We start from the raw sequence: 16,230 nt of genomic DNA on the forward strand, positions 1-16,230 counted from the left end.
AGGGAGAAATAAAAGTTCAGGTTTTTTTTGTTTGTTTTTTCATTGTTGTTGTTGGTTTGTTTTTTTTTAAATACAGCCTGCTGATCTAAGAGGCAGCTATGAAGAAAGAAACAATTCTAGGAAGATCAATGCTTGAAGTCCTAAGAAAACAAAGCAATTTTCCTCAACTTGGAGGACAGCAGAGCTGAAGTGTGGTGTGTGCATGTGGTGTGTGCAGGGGAGAAGGAAAAAAAATAAAGTTAACAAAGCCTTCCTATGGAGAGAATTGGCTTGGTATTTAGTAATGGTATTACTAAAGGAGCTTGCATTGCATTGAAATCAGAGCAGCCAAATCAGCAGTGATCTTCAGGAAGCAGTAGCTAAGGATATTGGCTGCCAGGTTTTAGCTGATGTCTAGTCATGCTGGAACCAGCAAAGGCAGGAGGAGGAGGCAGTCTGCACAGTTGTGACTGCTAACGAATGATGTAGTAAAATATGTGAGGGAGCACAGTTTTCCAGACATTCTAGTAAGATCAGTTATGCTTTAGATATACTTCTTTCTCCTGCCTTGTTTTTAGGGAAAAAAAAATAAAATGAGCAAACCAAAAATATTGGGGTAAAGCCTGCTTCCATTTGCAGCAGTAAGAATCCTGAGTTACTTGGACAGAATTACTATTGATTCACCTTGATGCAGCTGAGCGTAGGATTTGTCCTCTTGCCTGGGGTTGTCTCTCCTGATTTTTGAAATGAAGTGCTTTCAGTACACAGGGAACAGCTGTATACTTTTAGTCTGGGTGATTTGAATTTTAGATTAAGGAGAAGAAGTCCCAAAGGTAAAGCCCCTCAGAGAACACAGAGTGCTTGTGGCTGTTCATGTGTGTGTCTTCTCTCGCATAATCCAACTGCTCATCTTACAAAATCACTGCTACCCCCATTTGACTTTCTTCCTTGTCTGCTGCAGGAAGAAAGAAACTTACAGAATGTAGAGCAAGAGTACGGAAAAAATAAGGACCCAGCAATTAGGTAGCAGCATGTGTCACAAGTACAGATAGGCTTCCTTTGGGAGGAGGGAAAATATTTGTGGCAATGTTAGATGATTAGGATTTCACAGCCTTCACCTCAAACCAGCGCATTGTGGAGCTACTGTACAATATGCTCTAGACCATAAGGATGATGCATGTAACAGTTATATAGTTATTATTAACAATAGTAATTAATGTGACAGCATGGCAGAAGTTCATCTCCAGAAGGGCTACGAATGTGGAGAGGGTAACTTTTGATGGTAGCATTTCAGTCACGGGAAGATAAATTCTTGAGGAACTTCAAAAATCCTGCTTGGCTCGATAATGAGTGAAGTAAAATATAGATTGAATGGTGTATTCACTTCATTATTTATAAATAAAATAGTTCTCAGTTTCCCATGATGTGTTGCCTGCACTTCATGTCACTTAGAGGTCTGAAGGAGCTTAGCCAAGGCCAACAGCTGACCTTTCCTTGGAAGGTGGCTGGAGCAGCCCAGGGAATACTGATGTAGAGCGGAAAAAATGCAGAGGATTTCCTAAAATTCCCTTGGTATCTTTGGGGGTTGCATCTTGTGCACTCTGTGTGGCTGTGTATTCAGCTTTCCTTTTGCCTTATGATTAGGAGTTTTTGTTTGTGTTTTTTTTTTTTCCCTTAACTACAAAATAAGCACTACAGATAGTGTCTCAGAAGTAAATCTTTTTTTGTCACAGATTTTTTAGTCTAGTTAATATCTCTGTTTGCAATGTGAAAAGAAAATCTACTAAATGAGTATTTGGTGAAGGGAATGAAAGAGGTCGCATTCGTCATGACTAAGCATTCAACTTCAACAGTAAGGCTTGTCTTTCAAATTTAGGAGGAAGGAAAGTCTTTGTAAAAGCTGCTTTTAATGAAGTGTTGTAGTGCAGGAAACTGTGGAAATGAAGAGATCTTGGCATTAAATCCTGGATTTACCTCCAGTGTCCACAGTCACTATTCTTTGCTGTAGTTTTCTTTTCCTGTTTTACTTTTTAATTTTTTTCCTGACAGAAATGTGCAAGCTAGTTGTTGGTTTTTTTTTTTTTTTTTTCATAGAGTCTGGTACCCTAGAGATATAAAGTATTATAAATAAGCTATATCTCAAAGTCTATATGCGGAGTTTGGCTTCAATAGCCTTGCTTTCAGGGAATTGTGTTATATTGTGTTTTATCCTGCTAATTGGAACTGAGCCATTCTCATGACAAGCTACTCTCCCATCCAACTTGGAGTATCAAAGTCTAGTACAAAGTCGTGCTTCTGCAGAACTCCTTTCACAGAGTCCTTGGGAGGTCTGCCTGAGGAAGGGCTGAGCAGAGCTGCAGTAGGGCTTCAATCAGACTCTGGCTTATTTTCACGCATATTTTTGCATTTCTCAATTGCCACAAAGTGCTTTATTGCTTTGAGAAGAGCAGTATTTTCTTGGCTTTGGGAGGGGGTGGCCGTCCACATAGGATGGTGAGGCAGCACTTGGCTCGTTCCCCTCCCCTAGATTGGAAGCCCACGGGCTATTCACAGTCCTCCTCTGTCCCAGTTTACCCTTTTATCCATGAGTTACTAAAAGGCCCTTTAAATAGGATTGTTGCTTCAAGCCTGGGGAAACTGAATATATAGTAAAGGGCACTTATCTCCTCTTCCTCAAAGGGAAGATCAGAAATGTTTCTCCTTCTGCAGGGGAGATTAGCAAAGCTTCCCTACCTCCTTTCCCCACCTGCAAATTTTTGTCACCGCCTCATTAAGCCTGTAGGGCTCAAAGGTAGGGAGCTTTCTCTCCGGTGAGTGCTTCTTAATCCCTTCTTCCACTGTGGCGGGTGAGAATCTGTTCTATTAGACAAGACTGAGCTCTTCATCTTGCCTGCTTGCTCTGTGCCTGCTCCGGGGTGGGCTTTTCTCAGAGCTGCCCCTCTGCTAGTTTGCAAAAGGACATAGAAAAGAAGCAGAGGGGGTTTGATGCCCGGGACAGCACCTCGAAAAGCCACCTGGAGTCAGTAACCAGATTACCTGGTCTATAAGCATTCTTCGAGCCATGCCATATAGGAAAAATTAATCACTTATTCTTTGCTAATTACTGTGCAGATGAAGATAATTACATGGTTGCCAGCAAAAGATTCACTAATTCACTATTGCCAGATCCCTTGCTTCATCTGTCAAGAAAATGGCAAAGCTGTGCCAGCAAAAGCTTTTGTGTGAAACAGATCTCTCTGCAGTGAAAACCCCTTTGTTTTTGGGGTAGTGTAAGAAAAGAAAGGTTGTTTTCAAATGATATCTGAATTCATTTGTCTGCTGGGAGCAGCAGCCACTTATCCAGTGATTATTGATATCATGTAGCATAATAATGTGGAAGTATATGAGACTGTTGCTATCCAGTGTATGTTCAGCAGAGTGTAAAATTTACCCATGTAAGAAGAGAGAAATGATTCTCGTCACAGTGCAAAATTTGAAGTAGCTGAAGCACAGTCCAGTTTTCTTTATGACCTCTCCAGCTTCAGGACTCTTTGTCTTTCTCTCAAGCTAGTAACAGTAGTCGTGAATAGCAAAGTGTCCAGAAGAACAGGGAGGATAGTATGGGAGAAGCGGGGAGAGACATTCAAAAAGAGAGGTTTAAATTGTTAGGGACTGAGGAAAAGGAGTCATGGTCACTATCTGGTATCAAGAAACCTTGTGCATAAGGTAAAGCAGAAATCAAGGAAGGGCTGGAGACTGGGAGACATGGAGGTGTTGAAAAAGAAAGGATGTATTGATACCAGGATATATGAGTAAATCTGGAAGAGGAAACTGAGATGACCCTCAGGTACCAGAGAGAGATTTATATCTTGTTGCTGAGAGGCCCAGGGAGGTTGTGGAGTCTCCTTCTCTGGAGATGTTCAAAACCCACCTGTATGCCACCCTGTGCTCTGGGTGTCCCTGCTGGAGCAGGGGGGTTGGACTAGATGATCTCTTTCCAGCCTTAACCATTCTGTGATTCTGTGCTGAAGTGAATGTAGGGAGGTCAGTTCAATAACAGCCCTGGAAGCTGATGTCCTCTCTGTCCTCTGAGCGGAGGTGAGGTAATAGCAACGATGAAACTACCCTCTGTCCTCTTTGGTATGCATCATTTCTGTTGTGAGGAAGCTATATGTGGATATGAGATGGTCATCCAGTGTCTGTTGTCTTTTTTCATTTTTGGTTTCTCTGTTGAAAGTGTTAACAAGGGAGGGCTCATTTTATAGTATGGATGATTAGCAAATATCCTGTTTTCCAACATGATACATTTTAGTTCAGCATATCTGCACCACATTTGTATCTTCGTAACTCTTGATGCTAGCATACCATACCTTTTCTAGCTGAGGACTTAAAGATGCATTCTAGTTGATTCTGATTAACATGCATGTTCCCAGTGATGGGAATTTCAGGTACCTTTAAATTAGTATTAATAAATGTGGATTTCTAACTTGGATGTACTCTGAATATGTATTTTATAATCTAAAGTCACTGAATCTGGCCATTGCTTGTTCAGGAAACAAGTATGGGAGGAGGCACAGGAAGAACTGTGGCTGCTGTAACTGGTTTTGCCTCTGCTTCCCTTTCTGTCAGCGACTGGTGGAACATTTAGGAAAAATGTAATAGGGGACTGCTTAGTGGTGAGGCATTGCTTAGGGTGAGATGTAGAAAAGTAAGAGACTGAAGCTACCCCTCTTCCTCAAAAGACTGATGTGACCTCAAAAGACTGATGTGAATACCGTTTGGTTTGGGAGAAGTTAGTTTGGCCAAAAAAAGGCTGAACATTTAGATTTTTTACTACCTTTGACTCTTCTACCTGACCTCTTGCTGGCACACATAATTGTGTGCTTTGGGATGGGGGCTGTCCATTTGCTTCTGTTTCTTTGCTTGTGAAACAGTTGTTTGGACACAGCCTGCTTGTGGCTGCATTTCAAATGGCCATTAACAAGTAGCTACTGATCAGTAGAGTTGTTGCCTAAATAATTATTTATCCTGATCTCCGTAATTTTATAGCGTGATTTCTCATTTGTCCTCTCTGATGTTTGAAGGAAGCAAATGAGTCACTATGCTCAGGTGGTTGCTGTAAAGAAGAGTGCAAAAAACAATATTTGCATTGAAGCGAAGCCAATGAAATGTGTCCTCACACAACACAAAAATGATGCCTCTGTGTGTTCTGGAGTGCCATCTACCGACACAAATACCCACTAGAGATTTATAGGCCAAGCACGTTCCCCTAAAAAGAAGCGTTTTACAAGCAATTGTTTCTTGCTTGTTTCATTGCAGGAACAAGGCAAGATTGGTGTAGTCTTCAATATTGGCACAGTGGATATCTCTATTAAAGAGGAAAGCACGCCTGTAAATGACGGCAAATACCACGTGGTGCGCTTTACTAGGAATGGTGGCAATGCCACACTTCAGGTCGACAGTTGGCCAGTGAATGAACATTACCCAACAGGTATGTGGTTTTTTTTCTTTTTTTCTTTCTTTTTTATCTATGTGTATCATCAAAATAAGTTTTAACAACTAATCATAAAACACTATCTACTCTATAAATCTTTGTTGATTCATCTCAACAATAAATTGACTGGCCTGGTGGTGCATCATCTGTCTGTTAAAAACCACAGTAATGGATCTAGTACCTCCTTTATATAGTAACAGCAGAAAATGCAGACTATATGACATGATGCACATAAATCCTCCTATGTCTGAGCTCTCTAAGTGAATCCTACTTCTGCAGAGAGTCATAGACCTATGCAACAACAAACTTAGTTTTGCTACTTGTGATATTTTCTAACTGTTTAGGTGAACAATTTTTTGGACATACCTTGTGAAAACAGAGGTTGGCTCTGGTGTTACCTAAGATGCAACCCATATGCATACAGACTTCAAGTATTATGAATGTGGCAGTTTATGATACAGACATTCAAATGGAGCTTGTGTTTGCCTCATAATTTTTCCTTCACCTGAATTTATTTTCTAGATTTGCAGTACAAAGCTGGACATGTAGTTCAACTAAAAGCCATCAACAATCAGTTGATGTTAAGTCAAAACACAGTGAAGCAATTCAGTTTCTCTTTGGAAATCATAACACCAGATCCATCAGGAATAGTGAACAAGGGGCCATTGTATCACTGCTTCATGTATTATCCTTACATTGACAAGTCAGAACCATATGATCCTAATATGTCACTTTTTTCAGGAGATCAAACTCATTCCAAGCGGAAAAAAGCAAGTGATTGCTGTATATGATGCTGGCAGTATGTAAGATAGACAAGGCTTGATGATGTGAATGGTCACTAAAGGCAGGAGGAGGACAAGAATAGGATTCCAAAGATAATCATATTCTTCATCTTCATATTTTGTTACCAAGAGCAAACCGTGGTGATCTTGTTGGTCCATAGTATCAAGCTTCTACCTCTTCCTTCCTAGAATACAAGTAACCCACCCTCAACAGAGCGAGGGAGAGTTATCTCATAAACATGAGGCCATTTGCTAGTTTTCTTGGGGTTTTCCCTGAGCCACCTATCCTCAGATTATGAGAAATAATCCACTGTTACACTTGATTTCTTTTCTCAGACACTAATAATTTACATCCAAGGGGCTAATTTCATCTCTTCTGCCCACTCCAAAAGTGCCCAGGAAAATTCTTCATGGCACCATTTTGTCCTGTGGTGTTCTCTACCTCGTATGTGGTATGACACTCTCTCAGCATTTTGGTGCTATGTGTGCAATGGAGTGCATTTTAGTAATTATCATTACTTCTGTGAAATAACTGCTTTCTAAGAAACAAATGACAGATAAGCTGAACTAGATTTAACTCTGTTGTCCATTGGCTACACAGGGTAGGATAACTGAGAGAGGCCCAAACTGATCATCCTTAGTCTGCTCCTTGGATCCGCTCTTTTGTGATGAAATACTTTTGATTTAGTTGGCAGCCAATTATAGTCAGTTTAAAAAAAAAAAAAGAAAAGTAACTTTCCTTCTTGTCTTACTGTAGTTATTAAAAAAAAAAGAATAACTTTCCTTCTTGTATTACTTACTGTAGTTAGTAAGTCTCTGTTGTAAAGAAATTACTTTTCATTTTTTTTTTCCCTTTACAAGAAAAAATAAATCTCACTCAGAGAATGCATCAGTACCCCCTGCTCAGCTAAAGATTTTCCTGTGATTTTAAAAAAATTCAGCATTAATTTTGCATTCTGAACTGGTACTGGGAATATGCAGTTGTACCCCAGGGGAAAAGGATGTGTTTATATTCCAGACACCTTTTCCTTTCCAAACATATATTTCAGTTTCTGGCTATTTGTAGTTGTTTCAGCCTGTCCCTATAAAAATAAGGCTAATGGGATCACACTTTGTGCACATGTGTCCTTGTGTCACCCCCCCCCCCCTTTTTTTTTTGATTCACTTTCAAACCTGCTAGCAGTTTTTAGTCAAATTTGACTAAAAGGGAGCAACAGTCTGAAAAAAAATAAATATTCTACATGCTTAGTGAAAGTAACCAGTAACTTTGTGGGGTGTGGGTAACCAGTAACTCTGTGGAGCGTGGGTAATCAATTCATACTAAATACCAGAATATCTGTATATCAAAGAGGTAGTATAAGTGTCTCAGCATTGGAAAACGCTTCAGTGAGGGAAGCCGATAACAATGGTAAAAACAAGCTTTTTTAGTTCTTTTGAAGACTAAATGGGAACTTTTGAAAATAATTATTTTGTCTTTCACTGTATGCCACAGAACAGGTATGAACTAGTGTTTCTTGTACAGGGTGCCAGGCTAAGCTAGTATTCGGGAGAGATTCATCTTTGAAAGCAGCCGTGTGGTTGAGTTTTATGGAGTATAATTGTCCCAGAACAATCTAGGATATTTCAGATTGAGACTGCTAAAACAGTAAGTCATATCAAACTTGTTTGTAAAAACAAAGAAACAAAAAAACAGCCAAGGAATCCTGTATTTTACCTTTATCATCACCTCTCATCAGGAAAAGATACTTGCATATAAGGTTTTAAACAACCTAGCATTCATGGGGCATGTTTTTGCATGCTGTAATATAATACAAACTATTTTACATGTACTTAATTTCCTGCACAGTACTGCATCCTAATGTTGGCAATCCTCACAAAATAGTCAAAATATATGTTCTTCATCCTATGTGATGCAATCTGCAGGCAGAAGGGCTGCGTTCTGAAGAGCATTTCCGTGCTCTGAGTTTTATTAGCTATTGAAGGATTATACATCGGACTCATAATTACTTGCACAATTTGAAGTACAAATAAAGCTGCAATGATCATTAAACAAGTAAAGAGAAAGAATATTGCTTTTCCTTAAAACAGTCTTCAGTCTAGTTGAAATTACATGAAACAAGCCCAGTGGGACTGAAAGACTCCAAAGCTGCATTTTTTGCAACTTCATATAAAAGATAAGGAAGTGGAAGGAAAACAGAAAAGCAACAAATCTACAATTCAGACACTGACATTTGTTTTTTTATAACATCCAATTACATTTCAATCACTTGGAACATGAGCTCTATGCTTTCTTATTAGGAAAAGGGTTAGAAGTAAGCTGGAAAGGAAGGATTTGACTTGAAGCTAAAGTTGGCTGGGCTTTGGGACAGAAATAATCCTAGTCATTAGAGATGATTTCTCACTGTTTGTACCATTCCAACCCTGCTAGGTTTTCTTACTGGACAATAGGACTCCAAGCAGTGACCCACTGCAGAGTTTTGAGACAAATATCCTGAGAAATAGCAAGTATCTGTATGAACAGACTGGGGGAGCTATCAGCCAGGCATCTGCTATAACTCAGCCCAGTCAAAACCTTTGAGTCATTTATACTATTACTTTAGTTTAACCCCTTTTAAAGGTTTTTTTAAAGTTTATGATAAGGACATGGGCTTTACCTATAGACTCTATTAATAGCTAGGTGCTTGATGCTTAATTTCTAATTTATTTCTCAAGTTATTTTTGTTAACAAAAAAAAAAAAGAAAAAGAAAAAAAGAAAGGAATTTCTATGCACTGAGGTATAGTTTTCCCTGGCTACCCCTCTTCTGTTCTCACATTTGCCCTTTTTGGTGTAGGCCGTGATAATCAATAGTACTTGGTCAGGGTTACTCTCTTCCTTTTTTTGTTCTTGTTGTTGCCAAGACACTTCTCTAAATTAATCTGTTTAGTGACTAATAAGGAGTCATTCTGGAATAAAATGGTTCAGACAGAACAGTTTGGGTAGAGGAAGCCCCTTGGCATGCTTTTGTTTCAGAGTACAGTAGGCCTCAGCAAACTTGAGTCAATTTACAGGAGGAGAAGACTTAAAATAGGGATCCTGGTATTTGGGTAAGAGTCAGGAATTCTCAGAAGTGTTAAAAACAAGGTTCCTGTGTTGACATAAACTGGGATTCCTCAGTTCCCTAGGTTTTTTGCAAGTCTTGTGGAGCAAGTTTCTTTCTCTCTCCACCATCTTTGCTGGCAGAGACACACGTTGTGTCCTGCCAGGCTTGGAGTGTGCACTGAAACAGGCCTGATCCACCTGTTTGCTCATCTGTGCACAGGCTACACTTTCTGCAGTAGGAAAAGAACAAAAAATAGGTGAAAAGGAGCTGCAAAGCAGGAGAGTGTCAATGACACCAAAATAATGTCTAATTGGAGTAATATTTTAAAGGAGAAGATAGGAGGAGGTGAGAGGCAAGAAGAGGCTGTCATTTAAAAAAAAAGAACAGGCTTTAGCAAGAGAACTATAGTGTGGACTTTGTAAATGCATATTTAAAAATAAGAAATGGGACAGCATTAAGCAACTGGACCATTATCAGAATTCATTAGTTCACCCACAACAGATGTTATATTTTTCCCCGTTATCATTCTCTTGAGTGATCTCTCAGCCTTCTTTTAGGAGTGCATGCCCTCTCAAATAACATTAATTTGCGGCTGTATGGCACTGAATAAAAGAGAAAGAGAAATTTTCCTTTTTTTTTCCCTCCGTCTGCTCTCTTAAATACATGTTTGTGAGGAAGTTGGATTTTAGGAAGCTGGACAATTGGCTGTGTATGGCAGGACACCAGTAACTTTATAATAGCTTGAGCAGGTGCTGAGGCCCAACAGGAGCGTTTCCTTAAAACAAGTTTGGTTTTGAGGCCCTGATTGCAGTTCTAGGGGTTTTCTTCAGGCTAGGTCCTGTTAATTCCAAAAGGCTGGATGTCCCTAAACAGTTTGGGTACATCTTCTATTTTCCTATTATTGGAATGGAATCCAGTTTGTACTTTCTGGGAACGTTTCAGTAAAATAAAATGTAGCAGGTGGAGGGAGTCGGGAGGTGCGCTTCAAGGGCATGCCCTGATTCAAATAAAATGCTCACATCACACATCTAAACATAATTTACAGCTCAGGCTGGTCAGAGGAGCTTATTCTTTCATTGCTCCTTTTCATACTCGTATTTAAATGGTAAAAATTCTTTCCTTTTTTTACCCTTTCATTTTCTGTTCAGCTGTATCACTTCACGAGTACCATTTACCAGGTAGCTGATGCAGGAAAAGAAACCATATGGGAGTGGAAATGATCAATCACAGAAAGAAAAGGTGACTTCACTTATCAGTAAGGCTGATTTATGTCAGTTTAGAGTAAACTGCATCTTTAATGTGTGTTAGGCAAAGTCATTCTTTCTCACCTGCCATTGCATACAGGAAAGATTTTCCAGGAACAGTGATTAGAATAGTAGTGATCTTGATTTTCACACCTATTTGAACTAGGAAAAACACAATATTTCTGTGTTTTTCATAGGTTTTTTTTGTTTGTTTGTTTTGTTTTGTTTTGTTTCGTTTACTTGGTGGAAAGATCTGAACTCGGTTTGTACCAGAAGTGATGTTAGGTGGGGAGAAATACTGGTGGGGCTCCTACATGCTGCTTTCAAGAACTTTTTCAGCAAACATTGTCCCACTGGCCATCAACTAGTCCCTTATCCCATTTGTTCCTCCTTTTGTTCCCTTCCCACAATGACAGAGGATGTTTAGCAAAAGTTACAAGTAGGGTACACCCTACAAATTTGTAGGGTACACTGTACAAATGAAAGGTGGTAAGACATGAGTGCTAGAAGCAATATTATGACAATAAATTTTGTTTGGGGTTTTTTGGTGTTTTTTTTAATTATTTTGGAGAAGATTTCTGAGAAAGTAGTTTAGCGATAACTGAAATTTTATATGAAGTGTATGATGACTTACAAGATACTGTGAACCTGTTTTACCTGTTTTAACTTTATTGAAAGCACATTGGTAATGGAAACCATTATTAGATAGAATATGTTGATCATCCCCCTTGACAGAATTGCCATATACCTGGTTCCATTTTATCTTTCTCCTCTTAAATGTGTTCTGTGGCTTACAAGATGCAAATTAGGATGTTTATTTCTGTACCGCTATTGAAGATCACTAGATACAAAGCCAGAAGCTTTTTCTGTCTACAGGACAAGTGCTGTCTCTCTCTTGCTTTTGCGGTCTTTCCAAGATGCTAAACCAGAATGTTGGTTACAGCCTAGTAAAGTCCAAAATGGTCTGGATCCTGTTTTCCTCTTTAATAACTACCCAAAGCTATTGCGGGGATTTTAGAAATGCAGTAATATAGTAGGTCTCGCAGAATTTCAACTGGGTCAGCTTCAGACATTTAACAGGACTTTGTGGATGGCAGAATAGGAACATTAAGCTGTATTTTGGGAAAGGGACAGAGTAGTGCAACTGTGGGCTGCAAAGGACATTTCATAAGTAAGGAATGGGATAGGGGGTGGGTGCATTTATGTGTTATGTTGACACTTTTCATCCGGTCATGGGTGAAGTTTTAAGTTTATTTAAAAAAAAAAAAAAGCAATTGATTTCATTTTCAAAGAGGCTGGATGCCCACAGCTCCTGCTCTCCTTGGAAGAGTGTTAGTACTCAGCATCTCTAAAAATGCTCACAGGAATTCAAACTGTGCTTTTTACAGAATTCTGACTAGTGAACTCGAGTTCCGATAGTCTGCTATAAACAGGTCATTTCTTGTCCTCGGTCATTTATCACCTTTCCGTGATATTTCCCATTTCATTCCACCAGTGGCATGATTCTTTTGTTCAGTGAAGTCCATTTCCCATCTCATCCCTTTACTTGAGGGACTCTGAGTAGGGTGTTGTTTCTTTTCTTCTTTCTCTTTGGCTTTCTTTAGTTTTTATCAGCAGCGTTTTCTTTTTCTCCCTCTGTGATTTCCCAGCCATGAGATAAATAGCCTTGTATCTTACAAGCTAAATACAATTACTGCTATCAAAACTGGAGTCTTTCTCTCCCTGTAAATGTCTCTTGGAAGCTGATAAGCTGTTCAAGGCAAACTGCAGGCTTCTGCCTAATCCTGAGATTAAACATAACCACCCAGAAGACAGCAAGAGATAATTTGGGGGGGAAGGGGGAGGAGGTGAATGGGGAGAAGGCAGGCAGGAGAGAAAGAGAGGAGGAGAAAGTGAGATCTTCTCCTGAGATATTAGGAGGACAAGCACAAGGCTCAAGGTTATTTGTAAAGGAATTACACAAAACACACAAGAGCTTGTTATGATGAGGAATTTCCTGAGATAATACAGTGGTTGTTGTAGTTGTTAAAGACAAAATATAAAGGGATTTGTCTGATATAAAGCAGAGGAGAGCTGTGGAAAACAGCTCCTAGCCATGACTGCTGCTTTTTATGTATTAGTCCCCATCTTGTCCTTGAAACAGGAGATCTCTCAAGTTTACGTCCAGAGTCTTTGCACATGTTGACTTGGGTTAGTCACATTGGCTTTATGCTGTATATGGGAAGACAGTAAATCTCCCGAGAGTAAAGCAGGGGACAGGGTTAGCTTCTCTCTGCTTGGTGTTTCGCCACTGACTGACCATCCGAGCCAGGGCAACAGCTCTCCTATTTGTGAAATGCAGATAACACTAATTTGCCAGGAAATGTGTGCCTTAATTGTGGCACAGTACTGTATTATAGTTGCAACAGATTATAAGCAAGGCAAGAGTCCTGAAGATGGGTAGTCTTTTAGTCCAGTACAGCTGAGGAAAAAAAATAAATCAGCTTTGCGATATAGGTTGTTTTTGGTGGTGAGGGGGGACTGTTTGTTTGTTTATTTGTTTTTATCAATGGCATTTTCTTTTTTTTCCCCTCTGAATTTTAGCTTGTAGCTTTCTTTAAGGTCTTATATTCCCCAAAGCTTCTCTGTATTTTCCAACTATATAAATTAACCTAATATGGTATGCTAGCTCTCCTTAAATTTGCCTTATTTAATTTATAATACATTAAGACATCTTTAGGCTCTTAGCTAAGAAGGAGAAGATAGCCTTGGATGAACAAATAGTAACATCACTGGAAAATTTAAGAGAAGACTCTTTATCCTTTATCTTTTTTTTTTTTTTTTTTCCAACTAATATTTGGTCTGATTTTGGAAATGATTTACAAATATTGTGATTGTTATTTTTCATTATCTTAGTTATGCTGAGTCCAGTGCTTAAAGGGACCTTGCCAAGGGAAACTCAAAAGCAGACCTGACTAGGATACATCAGTTAGTTCAAAATGTTCTTCCTTTCTAAGATTGTGCTAATCTCTGCACTATACCCCTTCCCAGCACATGTTATATTGCATCAATGATTCCCAAATGTTTGGGAGATGATTCCTATTAGAGGAAGTCGGCAATTCTCTGACTCTTCTTTCCCCACCAAATCCCCTTTGTCTCCTCCAGAGTAATCATGGGCATCATCTTATTCCCCCTTCTTTCCATAACCTGCCCACCTATCTTAGTTTCTGTCTTCTTGTGCTGCCTTCTGCAGCCTAGGGGCTATATTGTCATCTTCTCACTGGTACTGAAGCCAAGTTAAAAATCCTTGACTTGGCTGAAGCTGGCTGTCTCCACGAAGAGGCACATCAATCTGGTACTTCACCACTTGGAGTATTTATTATGCTTTTTCCCCTTGGTGTATGAGCTGAATGGATTTCTCCATGGTACTGCCAGGTTCCAGTGGGATCTTAATATTTTCTTAGCCCAATATCTCTATGAGTGAGTAATGAGTTAAGAACAAGAGCTCTGAATTCTGATCAGCCTTGTGGCTTGAATGTGATCCCCGGTGTTCTTGTCATACATTTGTTTGTGGTTTTTGATTTTTCGTATTGTACTTGCTCTGTGGGACTTAAATGAGCCCTCAGATGCTTCCTATCAGTATGAATAGGAGATGGCATGTAAAGTGCCTTTGACAGATTTACCACATTTCATAATGAGTCTAAAACGTATAAAAAGACAGGGTTAATAAAACAACATTGGAGAAGCACATTCTGAAGGCAGCACTGTAACATATGTTGAGAGATCTGCCAAGAGGGATGATTAAAGCATGACAAGTTGATGAAATCAAAAGCTGATTGTAGCTTGTCACTGCAGGGCCATAACATCTAGAATATATTTATAAGGCTGGAAAACAGATAAATATGGCTGCATGGTATGAACACTCAGATTTGGGCCTCTGTATCCACTAAGATATAAACCTACACACATTAAATCACCAACAAATAGATGTACTTTGGAATTGATGCAAAAACACCCATCCTAATGTGGGTGTCTCCACGCTGGATGGTACAATAGATGTGACAGGAAAAAAAATATATTTATATATAGAGAGAGATTTTCACTTCTTCCACAGTTAGACATCTATGGATTTCATGTTAGCTCCACAGAAGTATGAGGCTATGGTTAACTTTCTTGTACCCAACAGGTTGTGTGGCAGCACTGTAGTGCAGGTGTGGCTCCTGAATTCCCTCCTGCAGGACAGAGCAGTGGAAGGGCACAGATGAACACGAACAAAGTGCTAATAGAGGCAGGCCTGGAGCTCTTCTTCCCTGCCCAGGTTTCATTTCTCAGGGCTGATCCAGGCTCTCATAACATGCTGCAGTCAGTCAGTGTGAGCCACATAGTCTTGCCTTCACCAAATACCTCAAGTTACCTCATGTGAGTGATAGGTTATCAAGTGGTAGTCAGTCAGGTATCAAGTCTCTGTCAGCTTGGCTTTGAGGTGGAGAGCATGTGTTTTAGTGAAGAAATATAAGCTAACCAGTGGGATGCATTGATAGGTATCACTCAACACCAGTAGATTTGAAAGGAGAAGGCAGCGTTTACTTGAGACAATGTATGTAGAAATTAGTATATTCATGTAATTAGACATTATAGTTTAATTCCCAGCTAGGATCCCACTGAAAGTCCTTTGGCCATGGGAAAGAGGGGAGAAAGAGCAACAAATATTCTGTTCTGTCTCTGTGCTGCATTAACAGTCACCTGTAAAATGATTTTGATGTCTAAATATATGCCACAGAGGCAAAGGCACTTTTCAGTTAGCTGAAGTACTTTCTTTTGGTCATACATCAGAAAAAGAAAATACTAACTAATGTAAGTGAGGAAAACTTTTTGGTCAGTGTAGACCAATGGAACAAAGATACGTATTATATTGCTGCATGTTGTTAGTTGAATTAGTAAAGCATCCTTCATATATCCTTTTGAATCAAACTGGATGTCCATTATGTCCATTTTGTGGGTGAATATCAGGAGAAAATTTGCTATAATGGCCAAAATGGCACTGCTGTCCAAAAGTCTTGGTTTTGAGATAGTTGCCATTCTGTCTTCCCAGAGTCTAGCAATTTGTCTAATGAACTTTTTGATTTGGACAGCAGCAAATGACTGATACTTCAGCAGATGATAGTGATTGTACCATAGCAACAACGAAAATTTGCCCAAAAAATATCTTCCTAAAATATGTTACCTTACTCTTAGGTTTAGTCTGTAACCTGAAACATGAGGTCGCATGAGTTGTGAGTGTTTGTAGCATGTCTACAGTCAATACATTTGTATTACGGCATAGGAGAACAAATGTCTTCTTTTGTCCTTTGTTAATTTATTCAGGGAGACATGATCATGTAGAAATAGCTCCGCTCTCTCTCCATCTGGAATTTGATAAAATTTTCTCTGCCATATCTGTAAGCACATTGCAGCCAAAATTTAAAACAAAACAGAACAACACCCAGACTGTTGTGTGACATCACTTTTTGTTTCTATTTTTCTGATTCTTTCTGTTAATGATCTTAATTCCTGATCTCAGTTTTTTACTCTTAGCCTTAGTCCTACAGGCTACAATATCTTGGAAATGAAATTTTTACAAAACAAAGTGAAAGCTTAAAAAAAGTCATGTTGACTTTTGATAACAGGAGCCTAGCATGCAGTATAATGGCAA

At 39.3% G+C, this 16,230-nt stretch overlaps 1 protein-coding gene across 3 annotated transcripts in view; it reads left to right on the top strand.

Moving 5' to 3' along the window:
• NRXN3 (neurexin 3) overlaps nt 1-16,230 on the top strand; it is an 826,423-nt gene that overhangs the window by 684,263 nt on the left and 125,930 nt on the right. For all 3 annotated transcript variants that reach the window (XM_026048287.1, XM_026048285.1, XM_026048284.1), the window contains one exon: nt 5,278-5,449. In XM_026048287.1, the coding sequence (XP_025904072.1) occupies nt 5,278-5,449 (172 nt within the window). The remainder of the gene's footprint in view (nt 1-5,277; nt 5,450-16,230) is intronic.

The sequence above is a fragment of the Nothoprocta perdicaria genome, unplaced genomic scaffold (genome assembly GCF_003342845.1).
Source record: "Nothoprocta perdicaria isolate Ctin4 unplaced genomic scaffold, notPer1 scaffold_53, whole genome shotgun sequence".
In the NCBI taxonomy this organism is placed as follows: Eukaryota; Metazoa; Chordata; class Aves; order Tinamiformes; family Tinamidae; genus Nothoprocta; species Nothoprocta perdicaria.